The sequence below is a fragment of the Cardiocondyla obscurior genome, linkage group LG03 (genome assembly GCF_019399895.1).
Source record: "Cardiocondyla obscurior isolate alpha-2009 linkage group LG03, Cobs3.1, whole genome shotgun sequence".
Taxonomy (NCBI): domain Eukaryota; kingdom Metazoa; phylum Arthropoda; class Insecta; order Hymenoptera; family Formicidae; genus Cardiocondyla; species Cardiocondyla obscurior.
Window position 1 is genome coordinate 551,440 of NC_091866.1, and position 27,645 is coordinate 579,084.

General features: G+C 40.3%; 1 protein-coding gene and 1 long non-coding RNA gene across 10 annotated transcripts in view; one reads left to right on the plus strand and one right to left on the minus strand.

The window, feature by feature from the left end:
• LOC139113851 (venom dipeptidyl peptidase 4) overlaps positions 1-27,645 on the plus strand; it is a 248,684-nt gene that overhangs the window by 219,563 nt on the left and 1,476 nt on the right. For 8 of the 9 annotated variants that reach the window (XM_070675285.1, XM_070675287.1, XM_070675281.1 and 5 more), the window contains 5 exons: positions 3,397-3,636; positions 4,206-4,441; positions 13,744-13,966; positions 18,855-19,042; positions 23,966-24,160. In XM_070675285.1, coding sequence (XP_070531386.1) covers positions 3,397-3,636; positions 4,206-4,441; positions 13,744-13,966; positions 18,855-19,042; positions 23,966-24,160 — 1,082 coding nt within the window. Of the gene's footprint in view, positions 1-3,396; positions 3,637-4,205; positions 4,442-13,743; positions 13,967-18,854; positions 19,043-23,965; positions 24,161-24,490; positions 27,626-27,645 lie in introns of those variants that run through there. The other variant, XM_070675288.1, reaches the window with a different exon arrangement.
• Positions 1,237-22,371, minus strand: LOC139113878 (uncharacterized). The gene is made up of 4 exons (XR_011547772.1): positions 22,109-22,371; positions 21,414-22,032; positions 2,663-2,767; positions 1,237-2,303 (listed from the first exon to the last, which is right to left on the minus strand). It is a non-coding gene; the product is annotated as an uncharacterized lncRNA (long non-coding RNA).

Below are 27,645 nucleotides of genomic sequence, written 5' to 3' on the forward strand. Positions count from 1 at the left end.
TTCAAAGCTCGCGCTCTAAGCGACATTTTAACAGAATTGCAGTGAATTTTATTTACTCAAGTTTCTGCCGATTTTGTTTTATTCGCACGGCTGCAGTAAATGGAATTGTCATTAATATTCATTTATGTCAAAGCGAAAATATATTGTGAAAAAGACGAGTTTGTTCTGTAAATATTTGCATTTGCGCAAAATTTCAAATTCCCCTGAAATTATAATGAAATGCAAATATGACCGAGCGATTGGAATAATTTTATTTTATGATTTTAAAGTAGGTTGTTACTTTAAATCGAAATAGTTCGCAATAAATACGCCATTTGAGAATTATCGATGAAAACGGCATTAAATATATCGCGCAAAATATGCAAAATTTGTGTCGACTTCTAAAATCTTGCATTTTATCGAAATGACGTGCGATAATATTTCTTTCGATTGATACATAATAGACAACGCAGTATTGCATAATTTACAGAATTTACCAAAGTAAATTGTAGGTATATTAATACACGAAACATATTTCGCATGTAACTGACAAAGTTATTCAATGAGAATTCCGCGCGTGATGCGAAATGCGAATGCAACCAGTACAATATTATTCGCGTAGCGCATAATATAACTCAATTAAAATTTTTACGAAACTTTATTCTGGAAATTCAATTATTAAATTCACTTCGTTACACTAAAGAAACGCTTATTAAATAATGAAGTTTTCACGTCTTTCATGTCATTAACGTCGCTTACTACTGTCTCGCAGAAAGTTAAGTTCTTGCAGAAAATGAGAAATTTCTCAAATTTACTAAAACGTAATCAAGAGTCATCCTAAAGCTACGCGCAAACAGCCGGAACGACCGACCCAAGGCGACACCGCCGTTACTTTTTGATGAAGCGGGAGAGCCGCTCTATACGACAGTAAATTAATATTAGTAGAATATCGCGAAGTCGAACAAATGAATACACTGCGAGCGGCAATTACGACGCTTCGCATCTTGGGATTAAATAAGATTGTCATTAAAACTTTCGGTATTACGACGACAGGATTTTCAGATGCACTTTAAGTAATCAGCGAAGAAACAGCCGTGGTGGATAGAGAATCGAAGATTTATGTTTTCAATTCCATTGAAACACTTTCGCGTAAACAGCTTTTGCAAACAAGTTTTTTTTTTTTTGTTGCATTTTGCAAAGAAATTGCGTTTCTTATAAATATATATTTAATTATTTTTACGTTTTCCGCAAAAATTAAACGATCGTATCTTTAAAAAGCCGTGTATGTAATAATTAGTATTAGACGTTAAATTTATTTAAACACGATTTACGTATCAATATTATTTTATATGATTTTATATATTTCATTATTTTATAAAAATAATATTATTTTGTCCCCATCGTTTACGCATTGTAAAAAAAAACATGCGACTCACCGATCTGCATGAGCGTCAACGGAGTTGTAGATGCTGCCGGTGACTGTAACATAAAATAAAAATATATTAATATAAAGATATTGAAAACAGATTAAAAAAAAAAAATTTACGCGTCTTTAATTGATTTTTAAAATTAAATAAATAAAAACAAAATTATTTATTCATAAAACAAACTTAGTAATTTTTTTGTAAAGTAAAATTAATGCTTACCTAAAAGTTGCTCCGTTGATGCAGGATGCCCGTCCCGGGCCTGCTCCTCCTCTCAGTTTGGGACGTGTCGAGCCATCCTTCCGCGCACTGGTCACTCGCGAACGCGCTAGAATTAATTACTATCGTCAGAATTATTCGCTATACACTTTTGCGCATTATTCTACGACACATTCAGTTAGAAAAAATCGAATAGTAAAATTTCTTCGCGCGCTAACTTATTCGGCACTCCCGAAACGGCCGACGAATTCTGCAATTCGTTTAATCAGTATATTCGGCGACGAGAACATCTGAATTCCCCTTCGGATTTTCATTGAAATAAAACAAGAGTTTTGCTTCAATAATATCCTCGGAGAAGCGAGCTGAAATAATATCAAGTTAAATTACATACAGTTGTTGTATGTAATTTATATTGATATACTGTATATTAAATAATTGAAATTAGTGTTTCAACATATATGAAATAAATGAGTTTTTTGTTTTTAATATTATTTTATTTCATATTTTATTATTCCGTACGCGTATGTATTAATTTATTATATTAATTTAAATTAGACTTTTTATGCAATTTTTCCGCGTGATAATATAAAATTTCCCACCCGAATTGCTTACAATATTAAAAAAAAACAAAGAACCATGTCATGCGACTCACCGGTCGATACGTTGCAGCGGAGGATGATCCTGTAACACACAAATAAAACGAATAAATTCTAGAGGTGTTCGAATTAATATCATCTGAATAAAATAATGAAAAAATAAATATAATAAAGATAAAAAATAAAAAATAAAATAAGTAAAAAGAAATTTGTTTACGCGCCTCTAATTAATTTCTTAAGTCGACAATTAAGACTCAAGTTATTTATCGTCCGAACAAGATTTTTTAGCGATTAAATCATTTTAAAATTAAAAACTTTCGTCTCTACCAATTATGAAACTTTTCATTACTTTTTAATTGCTATTGAAGCCACAAGATCGATCCAGATAAATAACAAAAAACTATTAATTAATAAAAAAAAAAAGAAAAAAAGAACTACGCTTACCACGGGGTTGCTCCGCTGATGCCAGATGCCTCTCCAAGGCCTCCTCCTCCTCTCAGAAACGGACATCTCTCACGGACATCAGTGACGACGTCTTTGAATCTTAATCTGAAACAAAAAGAGGTCTACTTGATTAGTATCACGTTTAACAATTCCATGAGTATTCGCTTTCACCCATCGCGACGAAATGTAATACTAACGCGCGGATAAAATATGACGAATTAAGTTGCCACGTAAAAATCATACAACGTAAAAGTTAACTCGCATCCGCGATATCGTTATTCATCGAATTTAATTACCCTTCGATCAACTTGGGAACTGAGTTACCCATGTATTCTGCGCGCGGACTGTGTGCGAGTGAACTGCTCGGTCTCTGATTGAGGACTGCGACAGTAGTGGGGGAACTGAAGAATGTCGGGCGAGCTTTTGTACGCCGAAAGCCACCCGCGCCCGGCTTTGTTTGTATACTTCAACTCTCGCTTTGACCGATACCGCTATACCATAGTTTAACGCGTTAAAAAAGAATATTCATACAGAAAATATCATTGTGAATATTATGCCACATAGTTTAGCGTTTTAATATATGTAACATGAATCTTTTCACATTCTTTCCTCTAGCTGTTCTTATTTTACCTTATTCTACTCTATTCTACTCTACTCTATTCTACTCCACTTTACTCTACTCTTGCCATTATTATTCGATTTATTTTCACGAGAAATCTGTTTCTCTGCTTCAGAGCGGCACAACGAATCCAACAGTCAAACTATTTTGCGTCGATCTCGACATGGTAGTGAAGGGTAACGTGACTTTGGTGGAAATCGAACATCCACCGGAGCTGTCTACCTCTGAAAGGATTCTATCAGCGGTGGACTTCCCCACGGACACTCTCGTGTACGCGACTTGGATGAACCGGGTGCAGAATAGGGCGTATTTCCAACTCTGCGACGTCGACAGTCTGCTGCCAAATTGCACGATAGTAGGTATTTCTTCATTTTCGTGCGCGAGAGACAATTCCCCGGTTCCGGATATGGCGCGAAGTCCTGGCGGGGGGGGGGGGAGAGAATTCGTTCGATCCTATCTTTCATAGAGAATTCGCGTTCTTTCTCTCATTCTCTTTCCCCGAGCTTTCGCAGATCTTAATTTAAACAAGCGCTCTTCCTTTAGTTGGGCGATAGTATTTTAATTAGTGCGCGCTCGCCCGCGGCTCGGCTAATTCGCAGTTCCGTGCGAGTCTTTCGCGACTGCTTCTCGGTGAACTTCGCCGCTACAAATTCCAAGTATCGGTAAAGATTTCGTATTACAAAATTTTACGATTAATTTAATTTTGCGCTTGTTAAACAATAATTCGGTATATAAATTTTTGTGAAAACCGTCAGCTTAATTTGTTGAAAAAGAAAAAAAAAAATACCGAAATATAAAAGCGATATCGATAAATTGAGCGATGAAGGAATGTTAATAGCAACCTCTTTTTTACGAGCGACGATACAACTTAATTAAATTGACAGCGTACAATTTGCTGACCGGGGAACATTTGATTACTCCTAGGCGCTCTCATATAGCGAGAAAAACGGCTGGGTGGAACAATTTGAAGCGCCTATATTCAGCGAGGACGGTACGTCGTTTCTTCTGATATTACCGCAGAAACAGAAGAACGGCAGCAATTGGCGACACGTTGTGCTGGTTACGAATGCAACTAGCGGGAGACCGACCACCACTGCTCTCACCTCTGGTTATTTCGTTGTAACGGAGATCGTAACCTGGGATCAAGGAGACTCGTATCTGTGAGTAGGAATATAATTTATTCCTTAAGCTGTTCGCCGCTAATTAAGTAATTTTGCGAAACCTTCCCATATTTTTCGACGTTTGATTGTCGTGACAATTGAGTAAGGACTATCACTTTGCAGACTTGTATTATATTTTCGTAATATGCGTATGCATAATTCGCGATTCGTGATTAAAAAGCGAAACGTTCCGTCTTGGACGCAAAAAAATCATGCGAAGAGTGAGAGAGATCTTCGGGATCGAATAAAGATGCAATTAGCAATCGAATCGTTAATGAAATGGATACCTGAATAAGCGACATAATTATACGAGGTTTTGATGGGAATGTTCTTTCGGGAGAAGCCAGATTAGCCCAATTACTTAAAACTTTTATGTCGATAATCTATTATTAGCGATTGAACCAAATAGATTACGTTTCCACTTCTTCGAAAACTTTCTTGTGATCTCAGCCGCTTTGCTATGAATTAAAATCACGGGAAGTTCGATCGATTTGCTGGCCGACGCATAATTTAATGAAACGCAAATAATTGAATTAATCGGCATTATTAACGTAATAAGATTTATATATTGCTAAGTATTTTAATTGCAGAACAGTAGATACACATTTTTTTTCATGTTTATTATATATTTTATTAAAATAAAAATATGTTAAAAATTTATGAAAAATTTAAAATTATCTAAGTAAAAATATATTAAATTTAAAAAGAAAATTATTATTCCTCGTTAATGAATATCTACCTTAATAAATTTAATTAACAATACATTAATTAAATTATGGAAATTATAAAATTTATTGCAATATTAAAATGGACCATAACGACATTTGTATATTATTTTTATGAATTTACAAATTACCTACAGATTATTTTTATTATTTGTTACGTCGTACAACAAATAATAATTATTTATTCAACTAAAAAAAGAACAAAAAAATGTGCGTCTTCATAATTCTGTAACTTCTCTACTGATCTCTCGGAAGAAGTAAATTTTTTATTTCATACTGCTTTTCAAACGAGAGCGCTCATCGCGCATATGCACTCTATTCGTTGCGCGAATTCACGATTGCGAGATACCCGCTCTCTTTCCCAGCCGCTCATCCCGACCGATGACGTTCGGAAAGATAGCAAGCGGTGCGAAATGGCTCGGAAGTAATTTGTGAAGTGAAAGCAGAACTACGCGACGGCGGCACCAGAGCCAGGAAGTTGCGTGATGTCGTGGGTTTAGTTACAAGGGTGAGAAAGAGAGAGAGACTGAGAGACTGAGAGAGAGCGGGGGATGGAGAACGAGAGAAACGGGCGAGCCCTCTAGATGACCTCGCCTCGCAAGAAGCGGCCGACTTAATTGCGCGTTCATAAATTAAAGGGGATCTCCGCCGAGAGAACGGAGCGAAGCGCGCTCCGCGTTGTCGTCGCGCTTTTTCCGCGTCTCGAAATCCGCGCCGGTCGATTAACGTTCGATGGAAGTGGCCGACGGGAATCGAATTACCATTCGAATTCTGCGATCGGAAGTTCGAGGGCGTCGCAGGGCGACGACTTCCCGTGCGTTTTCTCCGAGCATTTTACCCGGAAAGACCATCAGAAGACGATCCACTTTTTATCCCGTGCAAAAATTGCTTCGATCGGGCGTTAATGACGTCGTCTAGAGTTTCGTTGCGCTAAGGGCTGAAATTCGTAGCAATTTGCGATAAGAGAGAACCGAACGTCAACACTAATCATAATTATAAATAAGTGAGCGTAATTAGTTCGATAATATTTTTAAACGACGACGGCTTGAACTTTAAATTTCGCGTGTAAAAAGTCGCAGCGGTAACAATTAATTAAACGAAGTTCTAAATCACTCGGTATCAGCGAGGGGGTTTCTTCTGCATTCCGAAATTTCGTTGAAATGTTGAAACAACCAGCGCAGAGTGGTTTCGATTAAACGATAAGAGATACGCTTGCCTCCCGTTTCCGCCATTAAGCGGCCACGCGCCCAATGAATTTAGCAGAGTCATTCCGCTGCACGTCGTTCGTACTCGCACATGCAAGAAGTCGGACCTCGACGAACGCGGACTGCATCCGGGGTAACGCGCATGAATTAATCATTAGGACGGTGTAAACAGAGAACGGCGTTCAGGAGTTATTCAGTGGCGTGGCGTTTGCGGCCTGCGGACGACATAACGGCGTAATCAATGCGCGGAATCCGCAATACGGTCGCACTCTCACATGCGCCGGAATGTATCGATATAGATATAGCATCGGATTAGTATCTCAGGGCGCGAGCGATCGATAGCGCGTCCCGTAGATGTCCCAAGTCAATTAAAAGGTACCGAGCACGACGGGAGTGAAACTTCCAAATTAGCAGACAGCTTTGGAAGACGTCAATCTGCACCAAATTACGTTCGCGGTTTGCGCGATCGTGAGCCTTCGAGTGGCGAATATTGATATGCAAATTTTTTCTCAACTAGACGCAAACTGCAGTTAAGCTTCTCTTAAATAACTATGCTCGATCGACCGGACGAGCCGCCTCCGCGGGAGGAATGCGCGAGAGAGCTCTGCGGTTCGTTGCCTGCTCGGTTAAGTAATTGTAGTGACATGCGTTAATCGCCGAAGATGCCAGTAAAGCTGAAATCGTAGGGATATATATTAACGCGCCGGGATCGCAGTCGCGCTCTCGTTGCCGCATTTCTGAACGTGGGACGCACCCAAATTTAGTTCGCGGCGTCCGACCGTCCGCGCGAACAGCTCGCGTGGACAAGCTGTAACCGCAAAACCGGAAGATGTTCGTGAGCTGCCTCCGAAAACTCTGCTGGTCGAAGAGCAGAGCCAAATGGAAACGTCACTGGGCTCTAGAGATAAACACCGAGGGTGGTTGCGCTCGTTCTATTAACCATCCTTATTATTCTAGTCGTCGCGTCGCGCACTCGTTAACCCTGAATCCTGACTTTGTCTCGCAAGATTTATCTCTGCCTCTCATTATCCAATCCCGCCGCGCTCTTCCCTTTTTTCAGTTTTAAACTTTTACACGTGTAAATTTTTTTGCGCGATAAATAAAAAATGCATAACGAAAAAAAAAAGCCGCAGAATTTAAAGTAAAACTTAAATAATCAAAGTGTGAATAATGTATCTAAAGATTTGCGAATTAAATTTTCCATATTTGGCGACGTCAAATTTTACGTTAAATATAAAAAATTCCTTGTATTCTGATTCTCAGCGTTAATGTATTTTTTTTTTTTTTCATTCCTGGCGAATCGTATATTGATGAACGCACACGTTTCTCAAAAATTTCATAAATTGCGCGAATTATTTACGCAGATCGAATCACAATGAAGTAAAGTTCAGCGCGAAGAGAGCTAGCTCATACACGACTTTTCCGTGTTACCGGGCCGCAAGAAGAGCTTTTCGCCGTTTCCATTTCAACTTTTATAAAACTCTTAGCATACTTTCACGGTGCGACGACTGGTATACCGTCCGGCGCTTGTGTGTTATTTAAAATTTTGACTAAACCGCTTGAAAATTCAAGGGATTGCCACCCTCGTCAAATCGGCCGCCTTCTCACGAAACATCTGGACGATTTTGCCTGCGCAGCGGGATATTTTAGTTTAATCTCCGAATACTAAGCGCCGTTTGAGATTTACCCCTCCGACTAAAGTTGCCAGCGTTATTGTCCGAAAAGAATTATGCTACGCAGCTTTTACGTTTTAATTTTCAATCGTACAACGTGAGTCGATTTAGCACAGCTAACTTCTTAATTTATTAAGAGGAAATTAATTATCTGAAGGAGATTCGACTAGTCTTAATGATGGATATGTAAATTATAATTAACAATAATTTTCGAGAAATTAGCGATGAAAATGTCAACGTTACTGAGCACACCGTTCTATTATAATTTTGGATTAATTTCTTTTGGAAGGGAAAGTGAGAAGAAGACTTAAGTAATATTTCGGCTATACTACACGAGAGAAAGTTTTTTTTTTTTTTTCTTCGATAAAAAATATTGAAAGTTTCCAAGTTCTCGTCTCCTTACCTCATTTATCTCTCTCGAGAGCGAAACTAACTTCATTTTTCTCTGTTTAATTTTAAAGGATCTTTATTTAGTCTAAATATAGAATCAACGACAAAACGTAAGGCCAAAGAAAAAAAAAAAAAAAAAACATCTTAACAGTATTTGCGATACTAAATAAGATATAATGGTTGCGCAATGAATCAGCGTAACGTGTGCGTTTCCCCTTGACGCGCCCTGGCACGTTTTTCGCGATAAAACGTGATTGTCCGGCGTTCATACCCGCGATGCGATATTCAATCAAAACGGTTTTCAAGCAATTTAAACTATTATTGAACGGGCGGTAACAAATCGCAGACGCGATGGGGCACAAAAGGCAGCGCGGAATCCTCGTATCTGACCGACGGGGCTGTCGAACGAACCGACAAATATTATCGGCGCTCTCCAGGAAAACCACCCTTCCCGCGGTTATTTCGCAGCGGGCGTTTCTGGGGCGCGCTAGGTGCAATTGCGGCTATATATAACGCGAACGAGCGATCGTTACGTGTGCACGTGGATGGATACACGTGGGGCCGCCCCGCGGATAATGGTTTCACGGAAAGAATCCGCGAAACGTCCATCAGAGTTTGCGGAAACGCGGGGGGTTGGGTGAGGGCGAGGGAATAGCCGGGCTCCCCGCGATCTCCGATACCATCCGGGGCAATAACGATACTCGGTACTTCATCGAAAGAATTTCTGATATCCGTCTGTAACGTAGATTGTTCCGACAATACCGCGATAACGCCGACCGCCGCGGCGTAACCGCTCTTGCTCCGGAAACAGACGGCTCCGGAGGTTCAATTTTAGAAATTAATGGGCAGGATAATTTAAAGTAAACCCGCAATGTATGAAAGAGCAAGAAAACCGAGACGGCGGATCTCGATCGCCGTTTGTAGCGGGTACGACGGTCACCACCTCGCGTCTCCGGCGCGAAGAAGCGCCTCTTTCATTAAAATCGTTATTTAATCTTCCGTGAATCTTAGAAATGGCCTTGACTCGAGCCAACGATCTCCGGGCTGTCCGAGTCCCGTGGAACTGCTCTCGCGCGAGTACTTATGCTAAATTTTCATAGTCATTCTCAGACAGGATCTCATCTCGTCCACTGGACGCTTTTTATTGGCGCTCAAGTCTGTGTCGTTCGTGCATAATTAAACTATGTAATGAAACTCGAGATCGTGGCATTAAAGACGCGATTACGGGGCTGTAACGTTGTAACGACAGGCAGAAGAACGATGGAGAGTTAAAGCTTTCCGTACGATCCCCTATTGCAAAATGTGATGGAAAGAAAAAAAAAAGAAAAAAAAAAAAGAACCGCTCGTCATCGCGTCGTTTTACATCGTTCTAAGTAAGCTTTACATCCGCGTTATTTGTTTCCTCGACGCTACATTTCCTCGAAATTAACACCGACTGGAACCTTGAAGCGTTTCTTCAAACGCAAAGACGCGTGGAAAAGTTTCAACGCGAGAGATATTGAATTCGCTATTATTCTCTTTTGTCGTACAAGACGTTTTCACGTTGGCAGATTCAATCGATGCCGCAGGTAGTGATACGCTAATGCGTGCGATATTAACAATAACAACGTGCTGAAGAAGTTAGCATTGAATAGATAAACAGGCTGAAATAGATACACTTCGAGTTTGCCGGGATACAGGGGAGTTCCTTGCGTAGGGCACAGCTTGTCACGATAGGCCAACTTTAAATTGCGCCGTTGAAACTTTCATCGCGTTTCGCAAGATAGATAACTTAGAACGATGGCTCGCCGGTGAGAGAATTCGTGCACGCGTGCTTCACGAAAATTGCCATGTAAAACGACGCGCCCTGCGCTTCCCTCGCCTTATGCAAAGAAGTTTCGCCGAAATTATAAGCTCCGCCTGAATTGCTGTATTACGAAAACGTGTATAAGCATCGCGGCGATATATAATGTTGCGCTCAGAGAATCGTTTGCTGATAAAGCAACGAATCGATTATCAATAAAGTAGCTCCGACGTTTATTGCATCTCCGATACATGCGAAGGACGGTAGTTGCAAAATTATCCGCGAAATAAAATTCGGCAAACGAAAAAAAAAATAAATAAATAAAATAAAATATAATAACATTATTGCCGTTATATCTGAGATTTATAGAGTAATATTCGAGTGCGCGATGCTAAAATTGTCGGAAAATCGTGGGAAAAATACAAACGCGAGGCGATCGCACGTAATAATTTTACTGTAACTTTATTGCAAGAAAAGCGAATTATTTCATGCACTTTAAGTGATATTTAGGTGAAGCCAAAAATCGTCAACTATGTAGGGCGTTATTTCGATCCCGTGTCTCGATGTCAAGCCGAGGAAGGCTTATTTACAATTTGCGCTGCGAACTTAGAACGCATTACGCAGACATCATAAAAGTTATATGACAAATGCATTTAATCTGCCGATATTGCAATATTGCCCGAAGAGGCTTCGGTAGGTATGCAGCATAATTCTGGTCTAGCCCCGGATTTCCGGAGCACTTGATGCCTTCGAGTGTACGTGTATTATGTACATGTACATGCTTTTAATATCGCAGCAACTGCATGGTAACTTTGCTACTTCGGAACTTAGCGAATCGGCGGCAACTCGCGCGCGAAGTCGCGCGAATAGGAGTTCGTGCCCCGCGAGCGTCGCAAAACAAAACCGGCACGCACTCGAGTTTGTATTTATCAACCCCCTTGGGCGCGATGGATTCGCTGATTAATTTCCTTACGGAACACTTACCACGCTCAAAAGGCTACCCGGGCGCTCCGAGCTGCAAGTCCATAATTAAATGGCACAGCGGTAGATATATATCACGCCCAATAACTAACGTACCGAGATCAATTCTCGTAATGTACCAGAGGCGGAGGCTGAGCCACGAAGAAAAGAAAAATTACTCTATCGGTTATCCGAGTCGACCATGCGGGACGAGCTAATTTTCTTCAATTAAATCGTCAAAGTTCTACCTTTGTATATCTTTGATAAAAAAAATTTAATGCGCAGGTATATATATTTATTGTGCAATAAATATTGCAAGAGATATTTATTTTTAGTTTTACTCTTGTCGTAATTGCAACGTTTATAATTTATTTATTACATCGAAGGAAAAGAATATTAGAATTGCGAGCTCGTTGGAGCAAACGCTGCATTAACGACGACAATTGATTTTAATTCGCGCGTGGCTGAGCTATTTACGCTTTTCACGAGCTGTTTCTTAGATTTCTTTAACCGCGAATAATCTCCGATTCCGCCATAAATAAGCAACACGTATCCGGATATCGCGTAATTGGAATTTAATCCTGGCGTAACACCCTATCGCCCCCAATTATGACAATGAGATATCAGCTGCCAAGCGAGAGTCTCGAGGGTCCCGGGGCCCCCTCTGCACCGTCAACTTGCTTGAAATCGATCGATCTTCATTTTCGAAGAAAGGCGCGTGATGTTAGAGCCGCCAAAAGTTGCAGTTCTCGAATACGGCGCGCGAGAATGACGGCGGCGGTGCCCCGGGGTCGTTCAAGATTGATGCGATAGGCTAAATTAACAGGATGCTCGAATTAATCCATTCTAAATAACCCCGAGTCATCTATCTTGCCAGTCCGGCGGAACTACCGGCGACTTAACGTACTCGCTAGATTTCCCCTCGCTTTCGCGCGACCGATAGAGAATTCACGAACGCGCCCTCAGTCCTACGGCTACGTTGGACCTTATCTCGTCAAATATTTAATGACCTCTCTATCGATGTCCCGAGATCGTGGACTTGATATGCCACGGAATAAGAAGGAAACCGAAAGATAATACGGATGTAAAAGAATGTTTTCAAGTCATTCTCCTTAAGGTATTCTTCTTAATTATAGAGCTGTTTGAAAATATAACATTGTCGCACGACGCAGTGTTTTTATGAAATTTTTATGAAAATATTGACCCTAACTTTATCACGAGGATTGGTTATTTTAAAAATTTCGAAAGCACCGCCTATCGATGTACCGATCGTTAACACGAGCGCCGTCAGTTCTCAAAGTTTTCAGACCACGTCTGGCAATTCTATTCGCAATGCTGCATCACTGAGCGCTGCAATTTGCATACGCATAGATAAGATGCGGGAGAATCTTCAAACAAACAGCATAAGTTTCACTGCATCAAACTACTAGTTTGTGCTAATATTACATTAATATTCAAATATTACTCTACTGAAATAGCATTAATAGTCGCGGAAAATCATGAACAATCGTTATGGCAATTAAATTTAAATTAATTAATTTCACTAATTCAAATAAAATTATGAAATTAAATTATCTAATTAAATATAACTGAAAATCACAGTTGTGCAGTTTCTTGCGAAAGAATCTTTTAAATCTCTGTTTATGCGCCTTATCTATCCCGGCTACAGACTCTGGCTACGCGAGAGCTCGAATTTCGAGAGCAAAAAGGTGAATACTTAACGTAAGGCGTTTCTCTCATTCCGAAAACGTTGGGAACCGATGGAGAACAATAGATCTGATTAATGCGCGATGGTATCAGCGGCGCACAGATACGGGCAACCAGTCCGTAGCAGTCAATGGCCGCAATTTACACCATCAGCTTTCTGATTGTATCTAATGGGCAGCATTCTGCTGACGTAACCGCTTGATGGGCCGGAACGGGAGCGACTCTCAATAAATCGGCACCGGAGGTCTACTCAGTGACAGCGCGGCCCATATGGAAATTGCGCACTTCTGTTTAGCGGGCGTGCTCCGTTCGTACGCCCGCTGACGGAACCCTACTGTCTAAAGAACATCTGCGTTAACGACGAGAAGGGGAGAATTAGCAGGATACGAGATAGTCGGCTAAATATACCGCGCCGGGACACGTCTTGGCAAGGTGGCATCGAGCTGGTGAACAATTTGTCTTCACCGGTCCCTTATCGCGTATCTCGGTCGTCGCAACAGGTGCTCTCTATGTCTCATAATGTAGATACGGAAAAACTAATTTCTTAGCGGTAATGTGTCTGCGCGACATTTGGCCGACGTTATCCAACACGAGCGATAATGGTCCCGGCCCGCTTTCAAGCGTAACGCGACGATCTTATTGTCGGTTTATCGCGCGAGATTGAGATCGTGAAATTAGACGTATATGATTAAGTGAGGCGTGCGTTTATCCGAGCGGAAGGGGAGGAAAAAAAAAAAGTTGCGCGGTACTGTTTGGCAAAAGAAGCGAGTCAGAATCGCGCGAAGGCGCGTTAGATTTATTTAGAAAGTAACTGATCGTGGTGCATTTATCTGAGGAAAATACTCATGGCTTGTTGCAGATACTATTTGGCCACTTCGGAACGCGAGACGGCGGTTCAGCATTTGTACAGAGTGTCGCTGCTGGATCCGGGGCACAAGTCGACGTGTTTGACTTGTAACATTGTCAGAGCGAGGGATGGCAGTCGCTGTTTGTACAACAGTGCTAAATTCTCCAATGACAATTCGCATTACGTGCTTACTTGTGCTGGACCCGGAGTACCCGATATAGCGGTCTACAATAAGGTACGAATCTGACACTACTCTATATAGTTATCGCGGTCTCTTGTTCTAGTAAATCGTTTTAAAGTTTGAAAAGCTTTTTCTTGTAAAACTTTAATCTCATAGTTTGAAAGATTGTCAAAGAAAAGAAAACTTCAACGCATGTTTTAGCTAAAATATTGACACTTATGCGAGACGCAGAGAGCATATTTATTTTTTTGTAAAATAAATGCAACAATGCGCAAAGAATGTATTTAAAAAAAAAAAAAAAAAAAAAAAAAATTTAGAAAGTCGGTATAGAATTGTATAATTTACGTAAGTACGCATAATTTTCGACCTTTGAAGCAATCAATTATCCAAAATTCAAGATAATGAGCGTAATTCATCAGATTAGACCTCTAATTTCATTAGGCCGGGGAACGTAACAGGTATCTCGTATATTGCCGCCTTCTCCCTCTCGCGGTACAGCACCAGCTTTGAGTGCAATGTTATTGCTGCGCGGCGCGTTTGATAGGTTTCATCAATCATTACGTTGTATGCGGCCCCGGGATTTCTACAAATTCAATCCTCTCCGAAAGCGGCGAGAGCGAGATAGACAAAATTCATGCATATACCCTGCGAAATTCCTTTGGTCCCGCACGCGTTGCATTGCGAATCTGCAATATTATATCCGCAGCGCGAACAATGATCTTTCGTATCGTGCACGCGCACGTATTTGCATACGATATAGACGTATGGATGACGGCCGCGTAATTCTGCCGGCGAGAGGTACACGGGCCGCGGTGGGCCGCTATCAGACAAGCGAATCGAATAAATTTTGTTACAGCAATAGAATACGCGTACCGTAGGTACTGCACGCTACGATTTAGTCCCGGCACGCCGCGCGGCGAGTAATATACGAGCACCGCGCTCGCTCTCGCACCAGCGGTTACGGTTAACAAAGCTCGCTCCGAAATCCCGCGCGCAAAACACATTGCGCCCGCGATACCACCCGCTTGGCCTAATCAGATCGAAATCACGCCGAGACAGATTATCGCGACATTGTTGGCGACCTCGTAAAAAGCACAATACACGCGCGGCGATTGCGCCGATGCATTCTCCCTGCGCTTTCGCAGCATCCCCTCATTGTTTTTAACTCCGAGAAAGGGAATAATCGAGTACGTAAACTGCATTTATTTTTGTCGCCGAACGAATGTAATTACGCCGTGTACCTTTGAGTTTAATTAGAAATTTTTACGGCTATTAAAAGCGAAACTAGCTTAACATAGATATTTCTCGTATTTTTTTTTTTTATGATGCGATTGTCGCGGGGTATTAAAAATTGAAAAATAAATCGCCGTCGTGTTTTTAAACGGCAGCGTTACAAAACTATCTAAATTTTACTACAACTGTCGCTATTTGACCGCATACCTGCGACCATTTTCGACCCAGTCACGTTTTGTATCAATTTCCAATTTTGTTGCGTAAATAAAACACGTTGAGAGAAATGGCGCAATCAACAACAGCCGTTTGCTGGAATTGACGATTCAGAAGTGTTGCGGGTAAATTTAATAACTTACAAAATGAACAATGTTGTCGAATAAAATGGAATTCGTAACGCGTAGTTTCTTAGAAACAAACGTCAAAGGGGGATTTAGCGGCACTTCGTCAAGTAGCAAACTGCTACTTAAACGACTCGAAATAAATTGCGTCTATTATTCTTCTATCTATCTCGTGAAATTTCGATCAGGAATGATTTGGCGCAAGAGGGCCTGAGCTAAGGAAGAACGCGGACTGATTTTCCTCCTTTCTCTTTCCAGTCTATCTTCTATAATCTATCCGTCCATTTGCTTATTCGCCAATCCGCCCGCGCGCCCACAATCCTCGGAGAAAAACTTTGCGGTCGGATGAAAGTTTCATTACTTTCGATAATCAAATTCCTCCGTCCACTTTTCACGATGACAGACGGGTCGGAGTGTCGCAAATTGTCGGGTCGAGAAAAAGAGAAATGCAGTAAGAACGACGGCGGATTAATCACATACGAGAAAGATGAAAATCAAGTTGATACTGACGGTCGAGCGTTATGATAATATTATTAATAATAATAATAAATAATTTTTTTTAAAAAACTTGTACGCATTTCGTTTTCCATTATCGATTAATTTAAATAAATCCAAGTTTTCATTTGGTTTTAGCTGATAATTTTCATTGTAATTTTAAATTATACCCGTTAATAAAGAGAAATGAAATAAAATATAATTAAACATAAATCACACGCAGCTGAGTGCATTTGGGCATTTCGCCGCTTTAAATATTTTTAAATGTCTTGGCTTACCGCCACTCAAATACAAAGCACATTCGATTTACATTGAGCTATCTCTTTTGTAACCTGATTATCACAGCGTCAGATGGACGAAAAAGGGAAAAAGAAGTGGAACTTGTCGAACTTCAAGGGCGCCTGGCGCAAAACGTCGAGAACGAATCCACGTGCTTTATCGCGATCAGCGAAGCGAAAATCTGACTATCCGGCGCCTTTATCGCTTATTTTCGCGCGGCTGCTTAATACTGATAATTGGTCTTCTCGCCTGGGAAACCGTCGACAATGAACGTTAATCCAATTACGTTAAAGAGCGACCTGAATCGATAAAATTTGCGTTTCCAGACCATGCGGATCAGTCTGCCTTCCTTCAACTTTGGTCATTTTAATTAACGCGAATAATTGTGCATTTCTCCCCTGCTTCGTAAAGTTCGCGTCGAATAATTACCGATAATCTATATAAAGGCGTTCAAAAGGTTTTACTCGCTTCCGTTGTAACAACTTGCGAAATATTATAGTATCCGCGCCTTACATTTTTAATCTCTCCGAATCAGAGCGGCGCTGAATATTCCGTTAACGATTGTTGTTTATACAGTTTTTAATATCAGTTTTTCGCAAATTAATAGGGAGATTTGTTATACGCGAATATTGCACGCGTATCAGCAAAGTCACAAACAAGCGCGTGCAAAATCCTCTCTGGAATCCCTTTGTCGATCTTCTCTACACTTTGACGCGATTTATGAGGCACTCCTACATGCCGATCCAATTACGCCGATATTATGATACGGACCATTATCGAAATTTACAAAAGGTTCAAAGTGATACCAATTGATCGCCGCTTGACTTTCCGATCTACCATTATTATACTCTTCGCTTCGTTGAAGAAGCTTTCTACAGTTGTGTAGGAAAATTCATGTATAATTTACGCGGCGAGATTTTTCACTCAAATTAGAGCTATTGATTTTACCCTCCTTTTTTTTCTTTTTTTTTTTTTACAAACAATTAATAATGGCTGTAACTCAAGAATCGTTTGCAGTATGCAAATATACTTCTACCATGGTTATAATTTGCAGTTGAATTTCTAGCTGACGATAAAGTTTAAATAAGTTAAATACCATTATTTGAACTTCCTTTTATTCTCTGCGACCGAAAGTATCGAGTATTTTTTAGCGGAAAAAAAAAGATGAAATGAAAAAATTTAATTCTATGTATGTATATTTGATTGTAAGTTATTTGTACGCAGTGTTTGATTTTTCAACGATCGAAATAATTAATTGTATATTTAATTGCGTATGCATTGTAATATTTCTAAAAAATCTATGTTTTTCTCTTTCTCGCGAAGAGCTAAAACATATGCACCGGCACATTGTAATATATACCGTAAAATTAATGTTGTAAGAAGTGCTTCGCGGGTTTTTTGGGGGGCTTCTTCAAAACTTGATCAACTTATCTCGCGTAGAGCGCATTCGTGACGGCACAAAATTGCGTTCTATATATCTGGCGGTGCGGTGAACCGAGCGGGAGGAAAAAAAAAAATTATATATACATATATATTCGCCTCTCGATCGAAAATCGATATCGCCGCGTCATATCACGATTCGAATCTCCACAAAAGCCAAAGACCTCGCGAGATCGCCTGTCACTCGACGGAGAAACTTTAGTAACGCGGATCCGAAAGCGAGAAAAAGTTCGCGGCGATGCAAAATCGAGATTTGCCGTCGAGTCGGCGGCGGCAAACTCGTCGAGTACTCGACGCACAAAAGCGCGCAGATTGCGCGTTACATTTGCCCCGATCCGCAAAAGGGTTGGTGGTAAAGGGTTGCAAGCAGAACTCGCGGGTAAACTCGGTCGCAAAAACGCCGACTGGGAACTTTGGCGGGCAAATCGTGGCGGCGCCCACCGCGAACATTGGCCTGCTCGACTTTCCCAATGTATGTTTTTTTTTTCTTTTCTTTTTTTTTTTTCCGCGGGATATACCGTGAACCCTCCTTCCGTTCCGTCACGCCGAGGAGGAAAAGACCACTTCGGACAGCCTCCCGCGAAAGTGGCTGCTCTTTGAAAACCGAATCGATTCCGACTGGCAAACCGCGCGGAGGGTGCGATTGAAGTTGGGAAGTACTTTAGGGAAGGCAAACCGCTAAACGTTCTTCTGGTCTCGCGACTTCCCCGCAAGTTTGCGGAAGTGTCCCCGAGTATGTTGACGATGTTATTCACCGCGTTTTCAATGTGTAACCTATCGTGATTATAACGACGTCGGTATCAGAAAGTGACCAGCGATCGATAGTGTCTAAAGCGGATCGAGATAGAAAATTTAAAGAAAAAAAATTAAGCCGTGTGGCTTTTACGGTTTTAAATGAATACTACAAATATTATTTAATTAATTCATCCGCACGAGAAACTCATAATATTAATTTAGTCTGCTACACATTAAAGTTCGTATTTGATCCGAAGATTATTTTTTAGTTCCTATCTAACCTGTCGTCATTTTAAATTCTCTCGTTGAGGTTTAATATTTTTATTAAAGTTTTAATATAAGTAAAATAATTGAATTTAAAAAATATATATATATATTTATATTAAAATCGCATTAATTTCTTTTTGCCTTTTTGCTTTCAGAATACCACATTGCTCTCTGTCTGGGAGGATAACAAGGTAGTAACTGATATATTAATAGAAAAGTCGCTACCAATGATTCAGAGATACAAAGTCCCAGTTCCTGGCGGCTTTAACGCCCAAGTGAGACTCCTGATACCACCCGGTGCTGACTTAAGCGGTGCTACCAAGTACCCCATGCTGGTTTACGTGTAAGTTTCCCAATTTTTCCAACAAACCGAATATCTCTCTCTTAATTAAAATATAAGTAATTCGCCATTTTTTTTTATGAATTCAATTAATTTACATTCGATATTTTGGGGGACGCAAATATAGTAATACTACACATGTGTGGCTGTGGCAAACGATTGTGCTCAACTATCAAAAGTGCTTTCCGGCCATCATCCGCGTTCTTAAATTGCGTCGTTTTTCGGCGTCACGTATATCTCGGCGTTCACTTAAAAGCACCCATATTTTTCGCGACGCGACAAGAAATGTGACAACGCACTCCACGGGCATCATCAATCGGTTCCGTCATAATGCACCCGCGAGATAAGCGTAATGGAGGAGCGGTGACGAACGCGCGGCAGCGGAGCGTGGTCTGCACCGTGACGTGAAAACGAAGCTTTCCTTTACGTGGCCTGAATTAGGACGGGATGTAAAACCGGTACCGAACCGATGAGTCATTCCGTATTCAGTCTCACGGACGAAAACTTCAGCGGCTTCCCCGATAAAAGCTGTGCGCTATCGATCGACCCGCGCCGACCGATATTTCTTCTACCCACGAAGAAATAACACAATTGTCAAAAGGGAGCTCAAGAACTAAACGTACAGCAACCGTTTGCGTTTCTCTCTGTCTCTTTCCGCGACCCTGTTCTCATTTGTGAGTCTTTTTTTTTTTTTTATGCTTTTAAATGAAACTTTCGAAGTATATCTTGCAAAAATATTTTTATGATATATCGACATGAAATTATATAGGGAATTATTCGGGTGCGTTATTACGCTTGTGCCAACGGTAAACTAATTGCGAGAAGATAATTCTTCTTTGATATCGTTGCCGTAATGGTCAGTGGGATGAGCTTTTCATGTTTTCTACATTTAGTGGGTGCACGTGTACGTGACAATGACGTCGCCGAGGCACGACGCTCGAGACCGATATAACTTTCCGGCGTAAATCCTAATAACACCTAATTTGTAGGCGACCCTAGTCGAGCTCGAACTTTTGAAAGTACAAAGAGCTTACAATGGGAGTTGCCGCGGTGTCCATCCCTAAAGTGCAAGCAAGCTTTTCGTTGCACATTGACGGTCAGGAGAAAGGCACTTGCGTGACGAACTTTACTCTCTCCTTTTTTTTTTTCTTTTTTTAATTCAATAAACGTTCCGTGAAAACATGTTTGATATCAATTATCATTTAAAGAGAAGAAATTCTAAAGACTTGTGATCCTAAATATTTTAACGATAAATTTAATATTATATTTTACGTATCAATTTTAACGCTGTTAAAATATGCTATCCGACTTTTCGTAAACGTAGATTTTTGCGACTGCGAGAATGCAAAATGACGATGAATGAACAAAAGTTAAACTCATAGAAGAACTATTGCAATTGCCGCGATAGACGTACCCTCTCGTCGGTGGCGAGTAAAGAGAAGTTTGAATTTCCACCGTTCGCTTTATAGCGGAGTAATTGTACTGTCCTCGTGTGAAACGGTATATTGGATCGCGCCGAGTTTTCACATATCATGGGTATCCGAACGATCGCTTGTTCTCTCTGGTTTTCAATGAAATTTCTTATACATTCAATCTAGATCATCGATCGCAACGTTCCGCGAGACATTTTCGTCGAAGCCGACGACCTTTTCGTATAATCGGTGCTCTCGACGAGCAGTTAAATAAATATTTCTTTCTGCATTTTCTGGTCAATGAGTTTGCGGGTATCAAGTATGGTAAAGGTGAACATTGTTAAAGCTTTCATGTCTAATTTAATAATATTAATACTCTATTTCCCTGCATTTATGCACTTAACGAAGTTTCCCGTTTGAAACCCGCGATATCAGTCTCCGTTACAAATATAATAACATCGGCGCGGCGAGAAGCTTTGTTCGATATACATATGTTATGTTTCTGACCGCTGTAACGCAATTCCAATTCGTAAATTCAACTCTTTATCCAGTTCGTTTTATTATAAAGACCCAAATTACTCTGACATGATTATGTCGCTCTCTATGTCGGGAATAGTGTCATATTACACGTAACACTCTTTACTTTATACGAGATTATACGAGATTCATGCAGCATATTTATGAATTTTAATGGTGACATAATAGCAATGATTAATTTCGAGCATTATTTAAAGTTATCGTAACAATAATATTTTTATCAATAATATTTTCGGAGTGCCCCATTAATAATTTGTATCAGTTAAACGCATTACGTATGAATTATGCTAATTCTTTTGCATTGGTATTATTTTGTATTTTTACATATTAAATTATTTTAAATAATATTATAATTTTGGTTCAATTGTATAATTTTTGGCATGATTCCCTTGTAATGCATTATTTAAAAAATATTACTGACTCACCCATTCGATGCGCAGCAGCGGAGTTACACGTCAACCCAATTGCGATGACACTGTAACATAAATGTAAAATATAAATTGTAGAAACTTTTTAAATAATTTCCACTGATTAAGGCAAAATTATTTTACCCGTCTCTAATTTATTTTTCAATTTCACAATTAAAAACAAGAGTTATTAGCTTTTTGAACAAGATTTTAAAGCCTTTTTAATAAAAAAAAAATTTTTATTTCTATTTTTTAATATTGCTATTATTTATAATTATTTTTTATTATTGACACGATAAAGTGGTATTGTTAAAGAGCGGAAAATTATTAATTTCGCAATTAAAAAATATAATATTTACCTCAAGGTTGCTCCGCCGAAGCACGATGTCCTTCCTGGACCTCCTCCTCCTCTCAGGCTTTAGAACGTCTCAGAGTGGCCTGGACTTCCTCCTCCTCTCAGGCTTTAGAACGTCTCAGAGTGGGACTCTCTTCTACACACACACTCCCGAAAAACGCGAATATTTAATTCAATACGCCCGAAACTATACTCGGCACTCGCAAAATAAAACCGACGAACCGATCACGGTTCGTATACTTATTGTCGACGACGAGAATAGTTTTTTCACTAGATCTTTATCTGAAACAGAAAAAGAAGTTTAATTAGTTAATTATAAAGTATATTAAAACATAAAAATATATTTGCATTTACTCACTTCTGTACGCGTGTATCGCTTCCGGTTTCTCCGCCACGTGCTGCGTGCACTCGGTCGCCGGAAGAGGTACGAGAGAGATAGAAATAACGTGTAAGGTAGATCACAGGAAGCGTGGAAGCCGATCAGCAGGTGACCTTCGTTTTGGCTATCCTTATCTGCACCTCAACTCTCGCCTGGAATATTCGGTCGACCATCTTTGTCAGCCTCGTGCACGTACTAGATGAGTCAGCATTGCGCACGCATCCGATGATTCGTGCGCATCACACCCCTCACGCCACTGTTCTCTGCTCGCGCACCACGCAAAATTAGTTCGAATATGTTGCGGTTATAATTCTCGAATAAATGAAAATATAACTTACTTCGCATAACAAAAACTGATGTCCGGTACTCTCCACACATAGAGCATGAAGAAACGAAAGTGATTTGCCTCGAGGTTGAGTCTTCTTTCGTCGAATATGGGTAGATCTTTTGGAATTAACGGAGCGCGTCTTAAACGCACCTTGCACAGTCGGCCACCAGAATGGGACTGGTTGGGCAGAGAGGTGACCGTGCGCGGTGCACGGTGCGCCGCGCACCGCCGCGCATGCGTTTCTTGCGCCTGCAAGCACTCAGTTAAACACCAAATATTACATAAAACATTAATCAGATCTTAAAATCTGTATCACGAATCTGTAATGGATAAATATTTTACAATATTTGATTGATTGATTGATTACGAGGCAGCGATTGGTCCCCTGTAGGTGTCTCCTGTAGGTGCTCTTGTATGTGTCCCTTGTATGTGTCCTCTGTAGGTGTCCTCTGTAGATATCGGATCCGTAGTATACATATGAGCCGCATTTTATGGCCGTGGTCAGTCGCGTTGAATTATGGTTGAGTTAACACATCTCTCGTTATGACTATTGTGAAAGCAATCTTTGTGAGGATAGCCGCTTACAATATAAAAATATTGACTTGCTACAGAGAGTAGAAGAATGAAAAGTGATGCTAATATTCGATGGCAGGTGAGGTAACGTACGTTAACCTACAAATAATAGATCTTGTGAAGCAGATCATCGGTTATTATTGCGGTCTATTTTGCTTCGATTGCACTGTGTATGTTTCACGATACCGTCGAGGCATCGTATCGTTGTCATTCTCGAAAATATTCGCGTTTATATCACGCCATCCTCAGGATCATTACTATCCGTTTCTATTTCTGCGTCAGTACCGGTGGTCTTATCTTGAAAATGCAGTATTGGAAAAGCCATCTTCGTTCTCAGGCTTCTGTTTCTTAATTCTCGTCATCGTTTGGTCTCTCCTTACACGGCAATCTAACCTAACTTATCTATCATCTTGAAGCCTTTTCTACCTTTCCTACAGAAGTGGCTCACCAAGGTTTCCCGCAAAGAATCGTTGAGAACTGTAATGAGTGTGGAAGCCGAAAAAATTGCTCGCTAAACAATCGAGAAAGCAGTCAACGGCATTTAGTAAATCTAATGATAAAATTAGAGTTTTTACGAGGAGAGAAAAGCTAATTTGGCCAAGTACGTTGCCAACATCTGAAGATTTAATTATTGGAGGTAGTAGCGCGTTCTATCTCTGGTAAAATTAGATTAATTTTATAGTTATTACATATATATAATATCTTTTCTTGTAACAGATAATTTAAAAAGAAAAATTTGGCGTAACTCAATTATAATAAGAATATAAAAATAGTCATTATCTTTATTTTTTAAGTTTATCCGAATGTAAGGGAATGATATTTGTAACATGAACATATACCATGTGCTTATATAAAATTGTGAGTAAATGCAAGCGGTAAAAGACATTGATACTGTGTTATAACGACTGGTGTTACATAATCTGTTTGTCTTTCAGATACGGTGGCCCGGATTCGTCTCAGGTGACGGAGAAGTTTAACGTCGATTGGGGAACGTATCTTGTGACAAACAAAAGTATTATATACGCCGCCATCGACGGCCGCGGCTCCGGATTAATGGGTAACGACATGTTGTTCACCGGGTACCGACACCTTGGCACTGTCGAAATTGTCGATCAAATCAACGTTACTAGGTAAGTTTATTGTTGTAAAATAATTTAATTAATTGTGTGTTTTGAGATATAAACCGTGTAACAATGGAAAATAGAAAAACAAGCTTTATACACTTATATAAAGTTTAAAACTTTAGAACACTTATAGAAAGTTCCCTTTCTCCAATTATTTTATAATTACTTTAGAACTATTATAAATAATAATTTTGTTATTTTACATTGAAAATTTTAAAGCAAAATTAATTTCTAACGCAAGATGTTAGCTGTGTAAAACAAAATTTATTTCCTAACAATCTTTTCAGTGAGATTAATTCTTTTCTAAGCCTGTCTAACTCTATCCATTTTTCCTAGGAAAGAATCTAATTTATAGTAAGCGTAATATTCTCGGCGTTAGAGTGAGGCTTATATTACATTTACCACGTTTACACGTGGAAGACGCATTATATCGTTAACCCGAGATTGCCTTCGACGCCACCACCGGGATAACTCTCAACGGTGATGTTAACGAACGATCGTAAGCGGAATCTGAAGCCGAACGTGCGTCTAGTGCTCGTCCCCTGAAAGTGTGGCGAACAAAGTTTTGCTTTAGGACAAACCTAATTATAGGCGAGGCCTCAAAGTGACTTATCACCGCGCGATCGGAGTAATTCGCTAAACCCCAAGTTAACTAATCTAACTCCAGCTCCCTCGACGCGTCTGAGGACCGCGTTTAACGAAGTTCTTTTCACGACGCATCACCTGAGAAAGAAAGAAGAAAACGAAGAAAGCAAACGAGAGAGAGAAAGAGAGAACGCGAGCGCATTGCCGCCGCGTTAACAAGAAGAAAATTGCTCGTACTTTTATCTGAATTTATCGGCTGACCCTCTCCATGCCGTCGAGTGGCGGGTACCACGAAGAAGTGTCGGACTCTCCTCTCGTATTTCCACTTAGCTGCCACGAGTAATTTATCTCGATGGCGAGAAAAGCGTGAGAGAAAAAGAGAGAGAGAGAGAGTGAGCGGGATCAAGAGCGGGCGAGTTCGCCACTTATACGACCGTTCATCTTTAAACCGAAACATCAAACTTCCGGTCGTGATGAATAATGCCCATTCCGCGCCGCTGGTGGAGTCGTATTTTATCGTTCAAGCGACAACGCGCCACGACCGCGAAGCCGCAAGCTTGACGGCGCGCGTAGATCGGCGGTTCCGCAATCTCCGTGCGGAATCTTCGGATGAAATTTAGTAAATAGCAACTACAAATTAGCGTGCAGTAGTATATAAATAAAATTAATTAATTGCTGAATCGCTGGATTACACCGTTGTAGAGATAACTTACTAAACTTAACAACGAATTTCTCTTTGCTTTACAAAGATTTTATCATTGTTTCCAGAATCATAATTTTTCCCTTTGACGACCGGCTTTCTCTTCAAATAATAGTAGCAGAAAAACAATGATGGGAATATTGTTATAAAATTGCTTTTTTATTGTGTGGTTCCAAACGTTTTCATAACTTCATTACTTGCTGCGAGATAAATTACTTTTCTACTACAATTCTTTCAATGCGGTATTTTATGAAAGAGAAAAAAAATCATTCGTAATCGCTTACATTAAAAATAGAAAATTATTGCACAGCTAATTTGAATTATTGCAACTTGAACAAATCAAATGGCTTCGTCTATTTGAACAATATTGTGTAAATTAAAGTTTACACTCATTAGATAATTACTGTGTAACTATTTAATAATTATAGTAATATAAATCACAATAGAATCTTAACGCAAACCTTAAGTATTGATTAAGACAACTCAATAATTTCAGATTCTTTGAAGAATGTTCAATCGTTTACGTCACAACAATCGCGAAAATATAATTTACTCATATTGTTTTTTTATCTACGGTGTTTTCCAGTGCGGCATTATACTATAAAAACGAGTCGAGCAATTGAGATCAGAACCAAATGATTACGAAATCGTTTGACTCTTTTCAACCCCGAACCCGGCCACCCCTCGCATACTGTGGCGCGTTCTCTCTCTGTGAGTCAACCCTTTGCAAAACCCCTCGCGTCTATCTCGTTTTTGCCGACCTGTGTTCCGTCATCGAACCGCTAACCGAATGGATTAACCAGCTCGTCGCTGATTGCTCCACCCGCCGGTTTCACGACAGCTTAATTGGTAAATAACGAGTGACGCAAGCGGCGGTGAAACTCGGGAATCTTGGTGACGCACCCCTTACAAGCATAATGATCCTTTAAAATCGAGGGAGACCGACTAACAATCGTTCGTCTTGAAAAGGGTAAATCGTAGTTTCAGACATTTGCGGTTTTTAAAGATCGAATTTAACAAAATAATTAAAAGGTAATTAAATTAACGTAAATATTGAATAGCAATAAACACAAGCAAGATACAATATTGTAGCGTGAAAAACGTTATTCCAAGCGTTAATTAAATTAATTAAATTAGCAATAACATCGCGATTCAAGTATTACTGTCTTGTCACTCGTTAACGTTTGCTTTTATTACCAATTCTGCTTTTAATCTCGCCGAGATCTTCCAGTGATTTAACGATCCGACGTACACACGATTGTAATTAAAACGTCAAGGAAGAGTTCCGCCTGGAAACTCGCGCAAGGGATCGAACCGCGACGTTTTCGATGGGTGGCAAACAAGCGCAATGAGATAAAGGGCTACGGGAATACCAATAGAACTATGCGAGACCGAAATACGTATCCCGGAGTGTACGTAATGGGCGAGCCGCAAAACGAAAGAAAGAAGCGCCTCTGTCCGAGTCTCTTCCTTTTCCTGCTCGTCCGGTATTTTTTTTTTCCGCTCCCTTTTTTTTCCGTGGAAAGAAATAGAATTCAACGTACCGCCAGTCGATTTACGAGGTAAATAAATTTCACCGGGAGAGCGAACCGAGGAAAGAAGAAACGAAATCTGCCGCGCGTCGTCGTACGAGGAGTCGTTTGCTATTTCTACGGCCGACCGACCGGCCGGTCGGCGTGGGCGCTGATCCCACCGAGACCATTATTATCGAACATACGAAAGATGCCAGAGACAATAGCCCGAAAAAGATTGGAAGGAAAGAAATACAAATTCATCTCCTCCTTTTCTTTCTTGGTGGTGGTGAACGCGCGGCGCGCAGAATCCACTCGGGTTTCCGGAAATCATGAAGCGAGACGCGGCGCTCAATCTGGGAGACGTCTGAAAGATACACGGGTCGTCCCAGAGGTAACATTCGCGTTCTTTGTCCGTGGATTCTTCGCCCAAATTGCAGTTGATCTTTCTCTAAGGGTATCGTGATGAAATACCACTTCCTCAAACTTCCTTTAACTCGCAATATCGAACCCCGCTGGTAATTGGCGGAGTGATTAAAGCGCGGCTGGACTAGTAATAGCGTTGAAATCAAACGTAAAAGCATGATTGTCGTTGTCAGAACTTTGTAACACATGTAACGTATTACTGAAACCGTGTGGGTAATGCGTTTTAATGTCGTATTTTAGTAATATTGATTTGCCTTTTTTATGCTTCT